Source organism: Pavona decussata, unplaced genomic scaffold (genome assembly GCF_977016875.1).
Source record: "Pavona decussata unplaced genomic scaffold, jaPavDecu1.1 SCAFFOLD_59, whole genome shotgun sequence".
NCBI classification, from domain to species: Eukaryota; Metazoa; Cnidaria; class Anthozoa; order Scleractinia; family Agariciidae; genus Pavona; species Pavona decussata.
The window spans coordinates 2,614,792-2,636,339 of NW_028145481.1; the positions used below are offsets into that span (position 1 = coordinate 2,614,792).

General features: G+C 37.3%; 2 protein-coding genes across 5 annotated transcripts in view; one reads left to right on the forward strand and one right to left on the reverse strand.

The window, feature by feature from the left end:
* The window catches only part of LOC146479438 (potassium voltage-gated channel protein Shal-like), a 34,631-nt gene that overhangs the window by 1,690 nt on the left and 11,393 nt on the right, over nt 1–21,548 (forward strand). The window contains exons 1-2 of one of the 4 annotated variants that reach the window (XM_085111086.1): nt 11,453–11,747; nt 13,257–13,318. The gene's annotated coding sequence lies outside the window, so the exon portion shown is untranslated. Of the gene's footprint in view, nt 1–11,452; nt 11,748–13,256; nt 13,319–16,335; nt 16,459–19,132; nt 19,308–21,548 lie in introns of those variants that run through there. The other 3 variants (XM_085111085.1, XM_085111087.1, XM_085111083.1) reach the window with 3 other exon arrangements.
* On the reverse strand, nt 2,871–5,350 carry LOC146479439 (histamine H2 receptor-like). Its single transcript, XM_085110859.1, has 2 exons — nt 5,141–5,350; nt 2,871–4,993 (listed from the first exon to the last, which is right to left on the reverse strand). The coding sequence occupies exon 2, from the start codon at nt 4,978–4,980 to the stop codon at nt 3,856–3,858; it is 1,125 nt and encodes a 374-aa protein (XP_084966985.1). The 5' UTR covers nt 4,981–4,993; nt 5,141–5,350; the 3' UTR covers nt 2,871–3,855.

The following is a 21,548-nucleotide window of genomic DNA, read 5'->3' on the forward strand; positions in this document are numbered from 1 at the left end:
ACTCGAACCCATGACCACTGCGACACCGGTGCAGTGCTCTACCAGCTGAGCTACAGTGTAGCAAGTCTACTGGGAGCTGAGCTTTCATCCACAGTTCAAATATATGAATTTCATATTTTCACTTGCATCAGAAATATTTCAATTAACTTTATAACATAGCTAGTAAATCTGTGTAATCAAATTCAATTGCGTGCGCGTGCTCAAGAAGCTAGAGTACGCATCTTTAGTGCTCTCCAAACTTTCCGCGTGCTTCACTGATATCTCAAAGAGCGCACGCTGACGCATGAACCAATTGTTAATTCAGATCACGAACTACCTCTTCGTACGTTGCGCAGGAGCAATATTCAATAAGAGAGAAATTGTACTGGTGTTTTTGTTGGCGACAGAAGTGGAATCTGCAGTAGGCTTAGAATGGAATATTCCGGATTTTTTGTTGTTGTTGTTGTTGAGAATTTTAGACACTGAAAAGAATTTTAGAAAACCTCGAGAATTTTAGCAATGATTAAAACTCGGTATGAAACTTTGAAAAATTTACACAGGCAAAAACGTCGCGAAAGCGTTTATTTTGTCAGTTACGGGTGACTAAATTGAGGGCTCACCCTTACAGTAGTATCTACAGTGTAATCAGCGGATTACCACTCAAAACAATCTGCTCATCAGCATCTCGGCAGGTTTGGTAATAAACTGGGTTTTTTTAGTTGTTTTTATGGTTATCAGTCATTTTTTTCTTGCTATATCTTTATTATGCTTTGATTGCACTATGAAAATATCTATAAACTGTTCTATTAATTTTAGACATTTTTGAAAAAAATTTAGGGCTTTTATAGGGAAATTGGAATTTTGTATCTTAAGCCCGCGACACACTTGACTATTTTATACGCCGATCGCCGCGATCGGCGAATAAATTCGCCGATATCTGGCATGTCATATACCGTCGATTAAATTCGCCGGCATTCGCCAAGTGTGTCCGTTCCCGCGATTTTCTACGGTCATTACTGCGAATCGCCAGTAAAGTCAACCCATCAGGTTGGGCAATTTTATCACATGAATTTTTTAAACTGCCATATCGCCGCGACCGGCGAAAAAAATCGCCAAGCGTGTCCGCACCAATCGTTGGTGAAAATCACTTGCGATTTTCGCTGGCGATCAAACTCGCCGCGATCGGCGTATAAAATCGCCAGGTGTGTCGCCGGCTTTAGCCTCATCTGCTGAACAGGAGTGTTGGCAATACATTGCAGTTAACATTGCGGGCAGTTGACTCGACTGTGAGACGGCAGAAAGGCGACGTTTGAAAGAAGTGTCATTCACCTGTCTGCCTTCAAGACATGGGACGCAAATTGAACATCCGATTTAGATTTCTATTGATCAGCTGCACGTAAAGTCGTGAAAATTTTTCATTCTAGTCTCAAGCTATATTTATCCAGTACCCTCGCAAATATTTCTTCGTACACCATTTTGTGAAAGCCTTTTGCAAAGGCTGCTTTGTCAAGTCTGGCGTCTAGAATTACAGTAGAAAGGATTAAAAGGCGTGTCTATTTTTGGTATCATTGACATAAGGAAACGGCTGAAACAGACGCTACAAAGACATCTGAATATTGGCGTCCCTTTTTCGGTAATCAATTGACCGGCAGGATCCATTATGTTTGCCATTAGACTCAGTGGACAGGAATCAAAGGCATTTTTGAAAAGTTTCAAGAAAGACAAGCTAGTTACAAGTTCTTTCAAACAAACTTTATTTTACACTTTTTATTTTCATGTCCAAATACACTTTACTTGACATTAAGGTTAACTAGAACTGCGTTTTTTATCAACATTTCAGTTCCATTAAGTTTTTATAATTTGCAATTTAATTATTAGATGTTAGATGCATAAAGACGAGACGTGATCATCCCCCGCGATATGCCATTAGCTTTATCTACAAACAAATCAGATTTTGTTTTCATATCATGTTTTGGATGACTAGAGACGCCAACCTTTATTAAACTGTCTGTTCCTAGAAAAACTGCTTAGCGTTAAACGATTGCAAATGAACATTTCTAACCAGGAGTAATGCGTAATAAGGAGACGCATTCATGTTCATAACATTTCAACCACTGAATGGAGTTTTTCTTTTTTTCTTTCTTTCTTTCCTTCCTTCTTTCTTTCTTTCTTTCTTTCTTTCTTTCTTTCTTTCTTTCTTTCTTTCTTTCTTTCTTTCTTTCTTTCTTTCTTTCTTTCTTTCTTTCTTTCTTTCTTTCTTTCTTTCTTTTTGTTAACGTTGACATCCTGCGCAAGATCAAATCCTCCCTTAACTGGAGTTTAGAAAAGCAACCATGAATGAGTAAGGGAAAAAAAAGGCAGTTCCCATTTAAGCAAAGTACTAAAATAATTTGTCTCAGATCGTTCTGCAGCCTTATTAAAGACATTTGTGTAACCTAATACAGTCTGATCCGTTTGGATATCAGCTGAATATTGAAGTCGAAGAAAGTCTTTCGGGGACGGATTTATTGCCATTATTCAGCTAGCTGTGGCTGGCTTCGCGAAAATGCTAGCGAACCTTTCTTATATTTTCTTCGCACTAAACATATCCGAATTTTAGGTGATTAATGCCTTCCAAAAAGATATCCACAGAAATGAACCATTGGGTGCCCCTGAATGAGTGGAAAAGATCGGAAATTTAACCCAAGAAGCTAAGATTCTCTCTACAGAAATTGACTCATTGTACGTCTTGTTATTTCCCGCCTAATATCGATATCCACTAAATTCAGGAAATGAATGGGCCATTTAATTGCTTTGTTGGCCTTGTTGGTTTTCTCAATATGAGATAAAAGAAAAGCAGTTAATGACCCGGTATTCTACTAATGAGAAAAATAAAGCTTGAAACAGATGTGTTTGAGTGCAAAGAATGACATCCTTTATTCTCGTGTATTATACGCGTCCATTTAACAGTACTTGTATACATTTAAGCGCGTCTGATTTAGAATCGAATTCGTCGTCATTTGAGTACCGACATACAAGAAATTTTAATCCTAATATAATAATGTCAATATGTATTAACAGTAATAAAGCATTTTTCAGCAATGCCTGCCTCGAAGCGATGTAATAAACTTGACAGCTTCCTATTGCACAACCTTAGCTTTCGTTTTAAATGTATGAAGTCGTGCCGAATACTATTGACACACCATAGCAAATTGTTTTTCTAAAATTTTAAAACTTTGTGTAACAATTTTTCTTAGTCAAGTGACATTCAGTATAGTCAAGTGTCAAGTGCGAATAACATCAGTTGGACCCCAATTCTGCCGACGGAGAATCGAGTCTCAGTTGAATATCATATTCGCACATGGAGCCAAAATGCATGATTTCCATGTACACGCTAAAGTTCTCAGACCACCATATTTACAACAATACCAACAGAACCAAAGCAAAGTACTGTTGATACCTCTCATTTGAAAGGGTACACTTCAAGATTTTAAATTTATCCACAAAAGTTGGAACGACATTGTACACCATACTAAACATCACCACCGGAAAGTACTGCTCAGTATAGCTTTCATTTGGATGGTCTCACTTTAGGATTTCATCCACAGACTTAAACAGCGAAGAAAATAGTGTTTCACCTTATACAATAATATAGTTCACTATACCGGTTGTATACTCAAAGTTATAATCGCTTGATATACAACATAAGTACCGCGAAGAAAGTGCGACTTATAATTAATAGCCTTTGGGGAATAGTCATAGACCCAAAAGTTCCTCGGCCGTGTTTAATAAACGACCTTAAAACTGTTTTACTCTTGACAAAAGCGTAAACAGGCTAACTCGGAAATATGAAGTTTAACTGCGGAGAAATAGATTATTCTCCAAGTGTCCACGCGTTCATTTTCCAAGCGATGCAACGGTGTTTTCCGTGCGAAAGGTGTATGAAACGCTTTGAATTTCAGTTTGGTTCACATTCTGGCATCTGACGCCTTTAACCATTGCCTCTCGCACATCTTTACGTAACAAGCCATAGAGCAGCGGGTTAAACAGGGCGGTTCCACACACAAGCGCTTCAGTAACATCCTCGGCGATCTCAATTTCGGGGCTGTCTGTGGCGTGATGGGCGTAAATCGACAGTATAAAATAAGGTAGCCATGTTAACATGAACGTGCCAACAAGAAGAGCTATGACTTTCACGGTCTTCAACTTCTTTATAAACGTACTGCTTGGCCCTTGCGGGTTGCACGCGTTGATTTGCCGAGCGTGTTGTCGAGCCACGTAATAGATTTTAATGTTCACAGCCAAGATACACAGACAGGGCAAAACGAACGCCAAGGCAAATCGAAGATCCTCGTAAAGGATTTGGTTTTTAGTAGGAGACACGGAGTTTCCCCCAACTCCAAATCGTAGAAACGCCTGTAAAAACGACAGCAGCCACACGGCTGTGATAATGGCTGTGGCGCGAAAACGATTCAGGTAAGCGTCGTATGTCAGTGGGTATGAAATCGACATGAAACGCTCCAATGTGACGGCAGCAAGGTTTAAAAGCGACGCAACGCCTAATAAAGGAAACAGCGTGTCTTTGGCTGTGGAAACGCCCGTGCTTGGATAATATTTATACGTGATGTTGAGGGGTACCAAAATGCTGGCCATGAAAAAGTCAGCCATCGCTAGACTGAGCACAAAAGCATTGGTGATAGTCCATAGTCGGCGAACACGGCAGATTGTGCCAATCACGCACAAGTTTATAGCCAGTCCAAGGACAGCAATGACCACGAAATACGCTATGAGCGCGGGCGAAGGATTCCTCAGCAAAATCGGTGTTACTGTAATCGTGTTTTGCGAAGGATCGACGGATTCTGTTTGGCGCTTCGAACAGATCGAGTAGTTTCCGAACAAAGCGGGTATAACGGAAGTGGTTTCATTTTCTGGAAGTCGTTTCAGTGCCGTAAAGTTAAAAAGCGCGTATAAATCTTTGCACGGTCTAAGTAATCTTTCAAACTCTGTAATTTGATCTACCATCTTTTTTGCCAACCTGAAACAGAAAAAAGTAAGCACTTTAGACCTGGCTCGCGAGATCGCGTGTTGGAACAACAAGATAAGTTTCTTCTTTTTTGCATTAATACGGTATCATTATGTACATGTCTGACCTGAATGTTAAAATGGCTCAAATGAAACACACCTTACAGTGGCTGTTTTGTATTACTTCTCTTTTCCGTCGCTTTTTTATAAAATAAAAGCCTATATTTCGGCCATAAATTCGTTTCTAATTCTTCTCGAGGAAGTAACTTACACCACGGCAACGATTGAGCATGCATCAAGAAAAGTTTGGTAAATTGTTTATGCATCCGCAATTATATAGAAAAAGCTTTGCATGTGTAAAAAGGATACCTTCATTCTATTGGCTAAAAGCACAATAAAGTAGATATCAGAAAGATGTCAATTCAATGCAAAGCCAACATCAACTTGTCAAAAATAAAAAGACGTCAGAAAGCTTTCAGAGTAACATTATATTATTCAAACGCAAGGGAGCCAGCAAAATTTCATTGGTTTAGGTTTGCATTAAATTTGTCGATTTTTTCTTCCATTGAATCGGAAATTTAATTTCGATTTAGTTTAATCCAGTTGAAGAAGCTAGTATAACGCGGTAGTTAATATGCTCTTTGATGAACATCATTTGGCGGAACGATTAAAAGAACGGCCAATATATACCTGTTTTGTTATTAAGATTTTGCTGTGAATGTAACTCGGTTTTCAAGGTAACCTATGCCACCACTTCAATCTTCCGTTTACATTTGAGTCTACAAAATGTGACATGCACAAGGACACCTGGCCCAGAAAAGTCAACATTGTAATCTCACTCTTAATCAAAAGGAATGAACAGTATAAAGCGCAAGTGTGCCTCAAATTTGAAACAGATTCTATTCTCGGCGCCGTTGTTACTAATAGCAGTTAAGTATATTCTAAGTAAAGTCTTCTTGTGTAATGGCCTTTTGCAATTCTGGCTAAACATTCAGGTGGCGCATTATTCCTAAGCGCACTTAAAAGGCGTAAAGTATTAAAGCTGGCATTAATGTCGCTTTTTCGTCCCAAATGTTCTTGTGAATAGGATATGTGTTAACATTTTTTTTTTGGAATGTGCTATTCCAAGCTTTCGTTAATCTTGAAAATAATACTAGAGTGAAAATGATGCCACTGTTTACGCAAACTAGAATCGCAACTGAATTAGTTTTCTTTAGTTGGAACGAAGAACTGGCATATTATACGCTAAGGGTTTGAGTTAAAATAATAAAAAAATTTATGTCTATCTTAATCCTATCCTGTCACCCTGACTTACGATCTCAGGTGAAAATCCTCTCGCTTCCCCACCCCTCCCCTGTTCGGAAAAACTCGTTTTTTTCTCTCTCTGGTTTCCTAAGGAAAATTTGAAATAAATAATCAAATTTTATCATAGTATTTTAACTGGAGTTTGGGAAGTGGAATGGGAAGAAAATGTTAACGAACAAAGTCGGCTTTTTTTCTGTGCCTCACGGCTTAGAATGTTGCTAGCAAGTTAAACAATAATTAATGGAAAATGTGCCTTTATCGAAAATGTGATTAGAATAATATGCACCAACGCATTAATATTTTCAAGCAAGTTAGGATCCGGGTAATGATCTTAAAAGAAAGCGACTCTTATCTCTCAAAGCTTTAATGGTCGACATTACGACGTCGGCTTCCGACATAATCTACCCGCGAAAACAAGTTCCCCCATTAATTCTGTTGCGAGGTAAAAGCTCTATTTTTATATTTATTTAGAGAAATTTACTCAAGCAAGTCAATAGAGGGAAAAGATTAAATGTGGATGGACGGCTGCGTCGATATAAAGCATAACTTTTAATGTCGCATATATTATCTTAAGTTAGGGGTTTTTTTTGTTTGGGAGGGATGAATTCTAATCGACAGAAAAGTAAACCTTTATAATTTCCTTTAAACACAGGAGAGATAATAGGGAGCCACGATTAGTTTTCTGTGTCGCAAACAGATAAAGAACAAAGCAAAACTTAACATTCTAGGTCAAATTTTGAGGGAAAGCAAGACACGACACAGTTTTATTTAACCAATTACCTAAGTTTAGTGACCGTAATGGTGCCTAATGACTCAAAGAGATTGTGCTTTTTTGCTCGCTGTATTTTCAGTCTATTCAGCTACCTATTACCTTGTGGAATGGTTTTTTAGGAAAATGAGTAATCAATCATCTAAACAAAGATAAAATGAGCAATTGCCTTATCCAAGATTATAGTGATGGATTTTCTGTCTGCCGCCGCAATTACCGGAGTGCTCATTGATATAATGTTGAGTGGTACATTTAACAATTATCCTATGAATTTGTGACGGATATTGCTCATTTTGTTTAAGGGTAAAAGAGATGAAGCCGCTTTCTTTCTGCTGGGACGGAAACGTAGACACTTCCTTATCACTTGAAATAAGACAAGTATATACCAAAAAGAACTTCACTTAAAAGCTTGCCTTTTGTTGCCTCAAAGAAGATATGTTAGGTTTTAGGGTTTATTTGATGGGTGAACGATGATTTCGCTATCATGAGTTTTAAGACATAGAACCCTTTCTCCACGGCTCAGTGATTTAAGATATTTCCATTTATTTCTTTATCTTATTAATTTTAAATTTTTTTGTTTTATAGCATGTCATTTGACACATAGAAAGTGTATTTCCTTAAGGTGATTTCATTGAACTGAAGTGCATTGCGTAATCTTACTGCGTATTCTCGCGTCATTAGAGCGCGCTTAGCTAGCGGGCAAGTTAAAAACATGATGTCTTTCCTTGATGCTAAGCCTAGCCAGTTAATAAATAGTGATTTTCTCCTATTCGAACATGGTGATCTATCCATTATTCTCTTTACGTTTAAAGATTTTTCAGTTAGAAACAAATGACGACAGAAAAATGAGTCATCGCCAGTCGTAGGTATAAAATTGTGCGGATACTGAGGACACCTGACGCACGCAAGAAACGTTTTGGGTCAACACTGCTCATGTTGTGTTTCCCTGCGTTCTATGTATACGGTTTTTCTAAGTTCTACTTTAACTATGTAATTGCTGTTACCACCAGACATGGTAAGAAGTGATCAAATAGACTCATATTATATTTGAAAGCGAATATTGCAAGCAATTATGGGGTAACTTGAGTAGATTGTAGCTCTTTCGTGGGCATGGTTACGAATTCTTTTTACTGAATTTTTTGAAATAATAACTAGTAAGCAGTCACAAAAAGTTTGAGAAAAATTTGACGACAACTTTTATTTCGCGGGAATCACCAACACCTGAAGATGGGTTAAAACGCGCACAAATTGTCAAGCAGACATCTTTGGGTTAAGGACAGTACCTCTTAATAAAAAAAACTATAAATTAGATTCCTATTTATGTTTCCTTGCAAAAATAGTAAGTCTAATAGTAATTCTGGCTTTTGATGCTAAAATAATAATAATAATAATAATAATAATAATAATAATCTCTTTATTAACATATTACATTATTAACATATTCCATGCTATTTACAAGTTAAAAGTTCTAATTTTCAAAATATCCAACTCACAAAAAATTGACCGCTTAGAAAAGTTTGACTCATTAAAAAATAATTAACAATAAAGCGGGCTGGCCCGCGGTTCCCTTAATCTTGCCTCACCACTATCTCCGTCCTTTGTAAAGAATTCGATGTGTTCTTCTGAGAAGGCTGTTGAGACTCCAAGTTTCTGACACTTTCGATCCCAAAATGCGCGCTGTTTGTTTCTTTTCACAAAGCACTTAAGGTCTGGTCCCGACGAAAATAGTCTTGGAAAACATCGAGTCTCTCTGGTAAACAAAACTAATTATTTCCCTCGAGATCACCATTAAAGCGTATATTTATTTTACAAATAATCTTAAAAAGAGCAAGGCTGATTTCACGGTCAGGGAAGTATATTTTCCAATATTTCGAAAGGCACGACCGATCTTCTTCAGGGTATGTTTGAGACTCAAACATACCCTGAAGAAGAAAGGCCGTGCCTTTCGAAATATTGGAAAATATACTTCCCTGACCGTGAAATCAGCCTTGCTCTTTTTTAGATTATTTGTTTTACAATTTTTTGTGCTGATTAGATCCTTCACTGCAGGATCCGGTACTTTTATTTTGAATCAAATTTATGCAAGGCTGGACTGCGTAGAAAACTTAACACGACAGCGACATGATAGAGACCAAACCGAGAATCAACAGAATGCGGCAACCGTGGACAGCTGTTTCGAGCTGGTTGGCTCTCGTCAGCACGGTGTAGCACAGCAAAAAGTAGAACACCAACGCGAGTCGAGTGTTCTACCAAATGCACGTGGTAGCCGATTTCGGATGGGCCCAAATTCAGACATCCGTCCACGTCATAGCGCGTGACTACAAACAATGAACAAAAGAACTGAAATATCATGTCGCTGTCGTCAAGTTAAATGAGAAAAGCAAAACTTTCCTTCACAGGTACATGGCCAAACCATGTTAAAAGGTACAGCATATCGGATCTAAAAAGATCTACGGTCCAAAACATAAAAGCAAACTATAAGCAAGGAACCGCACAACGAAAATGCTGTAGGTATACGCAGGATCTGTCAAAGATCTAATCAGCCAAAAATATAAATGAATCAAATTTATGCAAGGCGGTGGTCCTTGCAAACACAGTTAATTACTGGTTTTTACTGATTTATTTTACGGTCCATTCCAGAGCTTGTTTGGTGCGTCATTGCTTTAATCCCGTTCAAGCCTGAATATTTTTCAGGCCTTCTTTTCAGTTAACAACTATAAGTTTCGGAAATAATTGCGATAGTCATTTACTTGTTCAGTCTTTCATCCGCAGTTCAAATATCTGTATTTCACATATTCCACTTCCGTTACAATTATGCTGTAATACTTTGTGACTTCATTGAAGGATGGTGTTGGAGCGTATTTACGCAAACCTATCATGAGGAGGCTTCTTCGCTATAAGCCCTATGGTTTCTTGAGATCTCCTCGCCGCAGTTCATTTTTCATCCTAATTCCTTTCAACCACCTTCTAATTCTCAAACTTTTAAGCTTATTGTTCACACTATTTACTTTAGTACCTTTCCCTCTACCTTTATTTGAACAATTGATTATCTCATTGTAATGACACTTTGGTGGCAAATAATAATAAAGAATAAAGGCGCTGTTTCCTTTCGCTGCTGTGCAAATGTTCTGCATATTTTGAGATGGTCCTACAAATTCGGGTTTCTTAATTAAGGATGGTGTTGTATTTGACCAAACTCTTTAATACTTGATAAACTCGAAGATTTACATGATAGCATTCCTTGAGAAGGAATTACGCTACTCGCGACATACAAGATATATATTCCGCTATATTTAGAGGTAATTTTCCAGAGTTCCTTCGAGAGTCGCATCCGAGAAATCCGATTACAAATGATCACGTGTTAATTTAACTAGTTGCAGCTCGTACTCGTTTCCAACAGATGGTTCCTACTGAAACATAGGTACTTTTGTGCGGTTTATAATTACGCAAGAAAAGCAGGTCTTATTAAGGGTTGTTGCAATCCAAAGAGAAATTAAGTGAAAAAAGAATTTTTCAGAGAAAATTAAGCTTCAGTGTGGAAGGAAAATACCGGCCATACCTTGCTGTGTATTTCATAGATTTTTAGAATTACTGTTGTTTGACTAGCTCTGAAAAGTACTGTGTGATTATCCCCAATTTTCTGTTTGGATTAGACAGTCCCTACTAAGAACTGCTTTTCCTCATATTCATAAACTGCGCAAAAATACCCCAGTATTGGGATGCACTGTCTTATAATCAGCTTACCGCAACCCGAAAGAGAGGGCGCTTCATTTGCATTGCCGCGCTACTTTCGTTGATAGAAGACTGGAAACGGGAGAAATGCCTTTCGAGCTGGAAAAGAGGAGTACGTCTGAAGGTATCAGAGAATTCCCGATATACTTTCGAACATTTGGAGATTCTTTTGATTTCCAACCGAAATTCCGGATATTTTGTGCAAATGGTAAGCACCCCGGCGAGATTTTCAACGTCTGTTTCAAGAAAAATAATGCTTTTTGTTCCTTAAATAAGCGCTTAGCCAATAACATGAGACACACTTTCAAAACATTACATTTTTCATGAGGAACACGGTGGTTCCTCTCAATCGAAAAGCAGCAGGTTAGTCCAGTGAAAACAATATTCTTTTAATGAAGAAAGGAAAGCAGCAAACAAAGGGAAGGATGTCCTATTCAAAGTAGAAAGGAAATATCAACTAGAAAACGATAACGTTTAGGTTTCTGCCAGACCGCTTTCTGTATAGCTGTATAGGTTCCACTGTATTTAGCTCAATACTTTATATCGAGCCTCAGTTTATTTGGCGAGAAAGCGAAATACGTGCTTTCTATGTTATTTTTTGCACTTGAATAATCCTCTTAAGGTGTTAACTAGGAACAATGGTAGAATGTAAACGAACGAGCGAATCAAACAATAAAGGAGCCACTGTCGCCATCACTGTGTTTGGTGTTTCCAATCATAATGATATGTAAATAAGCGGTCATCTACAAATTGGTGGTGGTTTTCTTCCAAGGAATCTGACTGGCAAATCTATTCTTTCCAGCTAAGGAAACATATTCAAAACCACGAAAGAGCACAAATCTTCTCATGCAAGACATTGAAGTCGTCTGTGATGTCTATGGCATTTGACAAGATAGATCTTTCACTAACCACTTTGCCGCTTTGTTGAGGAACTTACGTGAACAAACTTCGCCGCTCAAAGGTTTGCCATTGTCTTCATTTGTTCGTAATAGCAATGTATTAACCAAGTTCAGTGCCATGTCTGCTGAATTTCTGTATAACGCTAAATAATGAAAATTCAGAGTTCCTTTGAAATGAGTGTTTACCAAAATAGAGAGAACGTGTTAGACGGATCACTCACCCTGTATGGAAGTCAAATTCATCCCAGAACTGGCTGACGTTTATATACAAAAACATCGCTTCCGCTTCGAGATAACGAGCAATTTTATCAGATTGGAACAAATGGAATAAAACTATTATCGCATACCAGAATACGGTTGATAGTTCATGTGACATTCTCCGAGTATTAAATACAATAGTTAATTTTGCATTCATTCTCAAACTTCACGTCCATTGTACATAAATTTTCGTTTCTGCTAAATGAGTCAATAACAACACTTTCCAACATGTTTCAGGCTCAATTCCGGTTCGTTTTAAGACGTGCAAGATGTATTGTTTGTCAAAATGTGCGTTGAGATATTTTACAATAATGTCATATGGTCAGATAGACAAGATACGGGCGGTCAAAGAATTAAATGTTTCCCCCAAAACCCACGACCTACACAGAATTTTGTTTTTCACATAAATGTTTAATTTTCGCACTTATTTCAATCAAGTTCTTCTTGTGAATCAAAAACACATGGGTTCCTCGTTTCATCCCCGCTAAATTCATGAATATTTACTGCCCCAAAAAAAACATTCTTTTTTTTCCTCACTCTTCTTCTTAAAATTGTCCAATGTGCTTAATTTCGCGGTTCTCCTGCATTTGAGGTGGGCGTTTAAATAGATTTTCTTGCCTGGTTTAATTTAAATCTGTTTTTCCCTGTGTTAAGCAGATGTTTGTAAACATAGCAATTTTTACCCTCACTGATCATCCGAAAAGGTAACCTTTCTATGTATCACAGCTAGAAAACAAAAATGATCTCATCAGACGTAATTGGAGATTCAAGTCGTGAAAAATGTTAACGCCACTTTAATTTTTAGGAAGGAATTTTTAATATTTTTAAGGGCGTCATTCAAGTCTAGACCGTATTAGATCATATTAGCTATAAATAGAAGCTCGTTGTATATAGAAATAAATAGTGCACTTCTTGACGAATTTAGTTTTAAATTCCCTCCTGATTCGCTCGGTTACGCAAGCCAATGTTTTAATAGCTGGGTAATTAATTTCACATCCCAGGTCTATAATCTGTGAGTTTTCTAACAAGCTTTCGTTAGCGATACTGAAAATTGGTATATTTTTGAAGATTTGACGCAAATTTGATCTATACATAGAAGTTCGTTGTAGATAGTAATAAATACTGAGTACCCTTCTTGACTGATAAGAGATAAATTTGATTCCCGCATGATTGACAGTTACGTGAACCATTATTGTATTCAAAGCAAAGAGTTTTCCAACAAGGTTTTCGATAGTGATCCTAAAAATTGGTGTATGTTTGAGGATTCGAGGCAAATTTGAATGCCAATTTGAGAAATTCCTCCTATTTTTCAGACCGATACATGTTGGCCGCTAGTTTGGGGATCAAATTCTATCACTCTATTCTTCGACTGTAGGTAAGTGAGCTGGCGTCAGTTATCGAAACTCTACATGCCTGTAAAATAAAGTTTGCAATGTGATTTTAACAAATAATAACGTTTGAGAGGTCTATCTGTTTTGATTAACATATTCAGTTCCATCTTTCATACATACAGTTGTCTGTTAAGTTAGTGTAATTCTGCAGCGAAATTTAAAGTCAAGGCTGAAGTGGTGACCATGTGTACAGTTGATTTTTCATTGACGTGTGATGCATACATATTTTACCAGCTTCTCTCGCTTTGTTCCATTGCCGGAGGCAGTTTTACGTTATTTTTACGTCAAATAACACCATGAACTATACATAAATTTACATGTTATCAAAACAACAAAAGTTCTGAATCTGATTCTTTGTTACTGATCTGTCGAAATGTGAACAATTGTAGTACAGACGAAGTGCGCAGCAACAAATTGGCTATGAACATGTATTGTTACTCGGTTTACTAGAACAAAATGTGTATTAATGGTTTGTTATAGTTCATAACTCTTAAATTATGACTAGTATTATTAACTTACCAACAAAAACTTTCTGTCAAGACCAGAGTTGTTTTCGATCTATTTCGCGCAGGTTATCCTCTCGTAGGATATTTTGCAAACACTCTAGTCGACGAGGCCGAGGGTCGATCGAGTGGACTTAATCAGGATATTGAATATCGAATATTGGATATTCCACGAGAGTGAGAAACATAATCGAATATCATTCACCAAATTGTCACCAAAAAGCATTTTCAAAACAAGGAAAGGCACGGTTGTTTGATAAACACGGCAGCAAAACAGCAATCAAAACAATTAGCAACGTTAACATCCATGGAGTGTGATTCTTTTTTGCAGTTGATGATTGTGAAAAGATACAAATAGAGAAATATTCTTATCCTATAGGGATTCACAATCCAGATTATCGGAACTCTGTGCTCAGTAATGGTAACAATTACTCGCCAGATATTCCCCAATATTTACTGCGCTTAAGGTGAATATTTTTGGGGATGAAAAGTAGAAAATAAAAGAGTAAAACGTGAGAAACAACACAAACAATTACTCACCACAGCGAAGCTCCAATGTAGATCGAGTGTAAATTTAGAACTGTTTTGGCAATAATATCCAAAAAGGAAAAATACAATTAGGGGGTTGTTAAGTGCCTTTGTGCAGCTGTTGTTAACAATACAAGTGCTTGTATGAATTGTCCGGTATACGTTTCTGAATCTGACAGATTAATATTCCATAGCAAGCGAGGTTTAGGTTTTAGTGTCTAACCATTTCTCTTCAATATTCGATCCAGAAGTCCTGTTAGTCATTTTGGATAAATTCCCAATGTTATAAAATATTAAAGGCGCACTGTCACGGACATTTTGCTGTATGTTTGTTAAAACTGCTCAAATATTTGACTTTGAACCTCTTCTCAAACACTAAATTGCTCTTAGAGCAGCGGTGGGGTGGCGGGGGCGGGGGATATGAAATGATTTTTTTGAGCAAGAATAAACTAGAAAACGTTTTTAGCTATATTTCCAAAATACATACGGAGCAACTTGAAAATATTGACCAGTTTTTCAAGTTGGAACCATTTCCATCCTAGCCATCTGAAGCCAAGGATGAATGATACTAGTTTCTGTGCGGTAGTAGGGTTGTTGTTAACAAAAATGAACCAGTTTTTTGACGTTTACACCTGTATAAATATGTTTTTTGGCTTGGCTGTTTAAAGTGACACTGCCCCTTTAATATCCTCAGCTTGGAGCAAGATGTCATGTCTGTAAACGTTTGATCGAAGAACCACCCACCATGTTACTTGCCGACAAAACAAATGTGGCTTCGTTTAGTAGTCGAGTCCTTGAAATCCTATTATTAAACCGGCTCACCGCAGTAAAAGCCAAAAGTAATGTAGAGTTCTTCACCGTCATCCGTTCGCTAAGCACGCTCTTTTCCTTTATCTTTTTCAAACCTTCCCAAATAATTTTCTCTTCCACCGAAATAATTTTCTCTTCCATCGTAAGCAGCGCCCAACTCGAAAGCAGCATGCTCCTTTGGGCACTGCTCACACTAAACCAAACACATTTATCCTAATTCTTTTTAATCCTCCTTGTAATATAAATGTTTATTGCTTTTTATGTATTGTATTGAATCTCGTTGTACGTGTGAAAAATAAAATTGAATTGAATTGAAAGCAATGATAATCTGGCACCTCTGGAAATATTTAAACAGTACCACCAAATGAAAGTGGAAATGGATAGCGGTGGATGCGAGGTAAATATCTACTACTTATCACCGATGCTGTGACGTGACAAGTTGTTTTAGTATGTACCAAACCGATGGATAACCAACCCTAGTTGGTCATTCTTTTTCTGAAAAATTATTGAAAAAAAGGAAAAAAAACCGCGCACGAGTCCTCGTTTGATAACGTGTGTTATTAATTTTTTTATTGTTTTGGTCTCAGTTTGGCTTAAATTCCCAAACTAATTATAAAACAAACATTGCACCAAAGTGACTTGTAATTGTATGTTATTAAGGGCTAAGTAATGTTTTTTGCCCTTTCTCCCTTACATTTACACTATTTTTCTTCTTCTTCTTTTTTGTCAATAATTATTACTGTTTTGATGTATTATGTGGAGATGAATAAAGATACGCAAAGATTGATAAAACCACAATATTTTATTAATGATTAATAGGCTACTTGAAATTCAACACTATCCCCGCTAACTTGAGCTGATTCCTGTTTCCCTTGGGAGTTCGAGTTCGCCGCTCGGCTTACCGATTAACACTCGAAGAACAACTTTGGTTCAAAAATTATTATTCTCTGATGAGGCTACGCCAAATTTATGTAAATGCGCGGCTTCTGAGGAAAGAACAAAGTGTAAATCGAAAAGTCGTAGATTATGTGATAAAACATGTCTACGTAATCCCGAAAACAGATTACAAAAGAAATAAATGTCGAATAAACATCAGATATAGCTAGATTCGGATTCATGAAGCTCTCAAAAATTAACCAGATTCCAGTTGAATAACTAATTTTGATATAAATTGGAAGCCAGTTTCTGCAGCCATTTTCTGCATTCGAACGGATTTTCCCAAGCGCTTTATCGGAACACTCTCGGGCTGAAGGCGGGACTGAGGATGAGACAGTTATTAATAAGTAAGAAAGTAATTTATTTTTCCACGTAGACACAAAGAAAACTTCCACTCATGATCCTGAGGCCCAGTTCAGACGCCGAACTTAACTCAAATTAAGGTCGGCCCAAATCACAAAAATCCCGCCTTTTGACTCAGACGCCGAACTTAATTTACTTGAAGCAAAACATGCTCTCTACGAGAGACAGCATCTGAAATACGTTAAAATAATTTGTGCATTAGGTTTGGCTCATGAAAAGTTCGACGTCTGAATGAAAGCCGTTCAAAAGCCGAAATTTCCGGCTGAGCCGTTCCAAATTGAAGCAGCCGTTCTCAACTGATTCAGACGCCGAACTTTTCATGTACTTAATTCAAGGTATTAGGTTCGGCTTATGAAAAGTCTGGCGTCTGAACGAGGCCAAGATGAATAGCCATCTACAAGCAGTTCCAAAAAGGTTGAGACACTCAGCATTTTTCCTATTTTCTGAGAATAACGCACTGTAAAAGGTCAACCCTAATGGACAATGTAATAAACTTCAAGCCTGTCCCACCTTCCTCTTTCAAAGTTGACGCTTGCTTGATTGAATGTCATTGCGAATTTCTTCAACATTGATAGGGCGAGGGGGACAAGTAATGTAATGGTGAGTGTCTAAAAAGTAGCCAATAACAGAGAGTTTCTCAGTTCTTTTTCCAATTGCTTGTGGCTGGTGTTCTCAAATTTATCTACTCTGGAGGTAATTTTGAAAACAAAATCCGTTCTAGGAGGTCGAAAACGTCGGATTTTGTAGATGGAAGGCCAAACCAGAGGGAAAAAACTGCGTTTCCGATTTATCCGTATCGGTGTGAACAGTGCCTAGGAGAATCCTAAAAATTGCCTGAAGTATTACTTCCAACAAACAGGTTTTTGTTGCCAAACAAGTCTTAGGACATATCTTTCAACGTAACATGACATAAAATGACGGTAAAAATACACGTTCCGTATTTCATTCCGAGAATAACTTTTAATAATCTCAAACAAACCGCATTCTTCGTTTCAAACTTGCAATGTTGAATTGATTGTGATCTTTCAACCGTAGCCTCAAATTGGGTCCGTGTACCTTCCGTCTATTCAATTTTCATCAAATTAAAAATTGAAAATTAAACAATACAATTCTTGATCAAAAGATGCAAATTTCTGAATTTACTCGATTCTTTATTAATGTCCAGTAAGTCGTGCTAATTTTCAATTTTCATCAAAATCGAAACAAAGAAAATCGAAATTGAATTTTAATTGATCGGCCCAGAAAAAAAGGAAACTTAAAAATTGACTTGTAAGTTTTCTTTTTCTTAAAATACAAAATGAAAAATCAAGATTCATGTTTTTAATTTTCAAGTTTTGATTCTTAGGAAAAATTGAATGGACGGACTGTTTAACAAATAAGGAACAAAATGGCGCTATTAAACGAAACTTCGCGCGTGAATACTGCGTGACTTTTTCGCGTGACTAAGGCCTAGCGTGACTTAACTTGATCCAATCAGTACTACCGGAGGGACAAAATAATTGATTTCATCGTACAGGGTCGAGTTTATGTCTTCAACTGAAGAATTACTTGCTTTCTTAGAAGTTTTAATAGCAGCTGTTAGGAAACATAATACCAAGACACGAATAAAGATTATTGCTAATTAAAAAAGGCCCAAATTAAAATCTCGGTTCGTAGAACAACGGCACACACACAAAAAAGTTAGTACTAGCGAGAAAAAAATCAGATGATGACATGAATCTTGAAAGTGCCAGAAAAAATAATATAGACTCAGTAACTGCTTAACAGTTTATTTTATTATATTTATTTCCGTTTTTCAAAGTGCAACAAACAAAACGGTTATAACTGAAAACCTGACTGTAATATCTGATGAGCAAAGCATACCAAACCTAATTCTAACCAACCTGATACAAATCTGATTAAAAATTTTATTACAAAACAAGATTCCATTTACAAGTCACGGATATCAACGTTTAGAAGTTAAAGTCACTCAGCACGATAAAAGACGATTTGAGTAAAATAAGTGTAAGGTTTAGCTAAACTCCAAACTACTCCAACTGCTATTTAAAAACATGAGTAGGGTTAACAGTCGAGATAGACTGACCGTGGATAAAGAAAAACTGCTTTTCACAAAGACACCGTGGTAGCCTGGTTACTGAAATTAATTTTCGTGGTCAAAATACATTCCGCATTAGTCGCTGTGAATCGAATCAATTGCTTTTTGTTGATGATACGTGTTCGAAAACGTTTTCTCATAAAAACGTACGTGAATGTTAATTTATTTTAATTACCCTTATCTTCGTTGCTTTCGATTGCAATATCTTGTCCTGGCTGGGTTTCATTATCCAATGTAACAGGGATAAAATAGTATTGAAATATTATGCACTCGAACCAACTATAATGCAGGCTAATCGAGGGCAATTTTACGAGTTAATTGTTTCAATATGAATCTTCAATAACTGATCTCCTGAAATGAAAAGAGTTTCTTTATTACGTTTTTGTTTTCAGTTTACACTGCGTGTCAAGTCTTTTCCCTTACCCACTATCATGAATCGACGCTGAATAGATAATGAGAAGCTTAGCCAATGAGAGTACAGCATTCGTGATATACGGGCTATAGTAGATTTATATTAAAATATCATGAATATTGACCATTCAATAATTCAAGGCAGCCCTGAGAACCAGATGGATTGCAATGTACAAAGATAGCATCGTGCTCATATTTTTATCCGCTGACTGGGCTATTCTCGGAGGAACACTTAGTAAAAACTGAAATTCAACAGATTTTATAGACGAAAAAATTCATCAAGCGAAGAATCACACGATTTGTGTCGTCCTGCCGAGCAAGATTAAGGTACATCCATGATTTTTGTCAACTTTCCTAAACTCTTTCCATTCATCATGTGAACTTTGCCGCGAATCATTTTAATCAGTTTTTCGTAGTTTTGCCTACAAGGTATATTCCTTTGATGCGTCTACAGAAAACCCTCCTTCTTATCCTTGGAGAGTAATATTTAAAAGAGGCAAATTCTTTCGACGTAGATTCGTAACCATATATTTTTTTGTCTTGTTTATGTTGTCGGCTGATATTTTCACCTGAGATCGCGTGTTTCCAGCAGCGCTACAAAGAATAAACGTCTGTATATGACAATGTTTTATCAATTGTCTAGAAATAACATGTTGCAAAGTGATCGATAAATGCCAACAAAAGCTTCTCAGTCGACTTTCGCCGGGTGTACGGTCAAAATTTACTTGATATTTAAATTCAACTGAGGGCTCCAAAACCTTGCTATTTTGACTGGTGTGTGGTTGATTATCCCACGCATTATTGCGGCGACATTTTTCAAGGGTGCCTGGTGAGATTCTCTGGTTGGCTTCACTTCCTCTCATTAGTTCGTACTGAAAATAAGCAATGTGGGACAAAATGTAAACACTTTTAAAACAACAAACTGTCGATACGGAAAAATAAGCTTAAATAGCTGGGGAAAGATCCTTGTAGCTTTTCGTAATCGTTGGCAATGCACCGCGGTCCGCCCCCCTTTGACAGTCAGCAAGTCAGTTGTAAAACATGGCTGTCCTCCGGAAGTTATATGTAAGGATGCTCAAACAGGAAAACATGTTTATATTTTAATAATCTTGTAGCAAAAATCTACTTTTGAAATACGAAAAGTGACAAACAAATATTTGTTGAATTATCACTATTTTTTCGATATTTTTACTTTTTTGTTCGAGGAATTAGCTTTTTCTCGTAGCCACAATTTGGCGTAGATTGCCAGTTTTTGGTCAAAACTGTAATTATATTTATAAATTGTGATTACTTCAGTGGCACTTGGAGAGATTATAATTGGGATCTAATGTGACCATGGCGTAAGTATTATAAAAAAAACATAAAAATTCTTGTCAAAACTGGGCTCTTATAAAGCAACTCGTTGCACCAAAGATACGCCCCAAAGTGACTCGTGATTCTGAAAGAACAACAAAAACACGATATTTTATTAATTATTACCAGGATACTTAAAATTAAACACCAATCCCGCTAACTCCAGCTATTTTTTGTTTCCCTTTGGGAGTGCGTGTTAGTGGGGTTCTACTGTATGTGTCTGAAATATGCGCCACACATTAAATAAGGGACTGTGCAGTAATTGCAATAATTACCTGGCGAGGGGCTTGGAAAATAGGTAAAATATAGTCTCCTTCGCAGCTGCTCGGGCCGGCTCAAAATAAAGTCGCCCCCCTCTCACTAAGCAAAATTCATCTTTAAGATCCCTTCACCTACTGATAATATCATGGTCACCGCCCACCCTCCCCCAATCCCCTGCTTCCTGCCCCCATCGGTTCCCCCATACCTAATTTACGGTTTGGGTGTCTTCCTCAGGCACAAAGTACCTCAAATGACTTTTCAACTTATGTGTTCTCTCCATCGGAATCACTTGACTCTGATTCTGAAATTGTGTCGTCTTCACACGAGCAGGAGCCCATAAGTTATTAAATTCTTCATCTTCCAGAACATCTCTGGCAGCATTTCCACGTGCGTGGCTGAGTTCTCGTTTAGTTAAATCAGCCTTACTCCCGCGTTTAAGGGTTCCTGTTTCATTAAAACCTGGTGCCAATAAAGTAAAACTGTTTTAGTATATAACAGACGCATTCCTTTCCTACTGCAGGACACATAGGAAAATACTAAATAATCAGCCAGTTCAGAGATCAAAACACCTGGAGTTGATATTTTCCCAGTTTGATTCCAGTGTAAGCAAGTATAAAATATTTGAACTCTAATAGCTCTTCTACCACTTTTCCAGTTTGCGAAAAAGAGTGAAAAAAGTAATGCCCCCCCGTAGGTATTAAATTTTACATCCAACCCTCCTCTCTTTAGTTGTGATTTTTCCCTATGCCTCCCTCTGGTTTCCCAACCACCCCTCCCTCTTCCAGGTAATTATTGCACGGTCCCTAATATACCGCGACGTAATTAAGGACAGTGCCTCCTAATAGATGCTTATGCAGAGGCATTTTTGGCTGTTTATGACTCTTCGGGAAAAGCAAATCTTAGCAAAGGCCACTGGAACCCCAAACGAAAATTGGGGGTAGCCGCGCATTTTTC

Bases quoted from the DNA above. Each gene is read 5' to 3' on its own strand.
- LOC146479439 (XM_085110859.1), bottom strand. From the start codon at position 4,980: ATGGTAGATCAAATTACAGAGTTTGAAAGATTACTTAGACCGTGCAAA.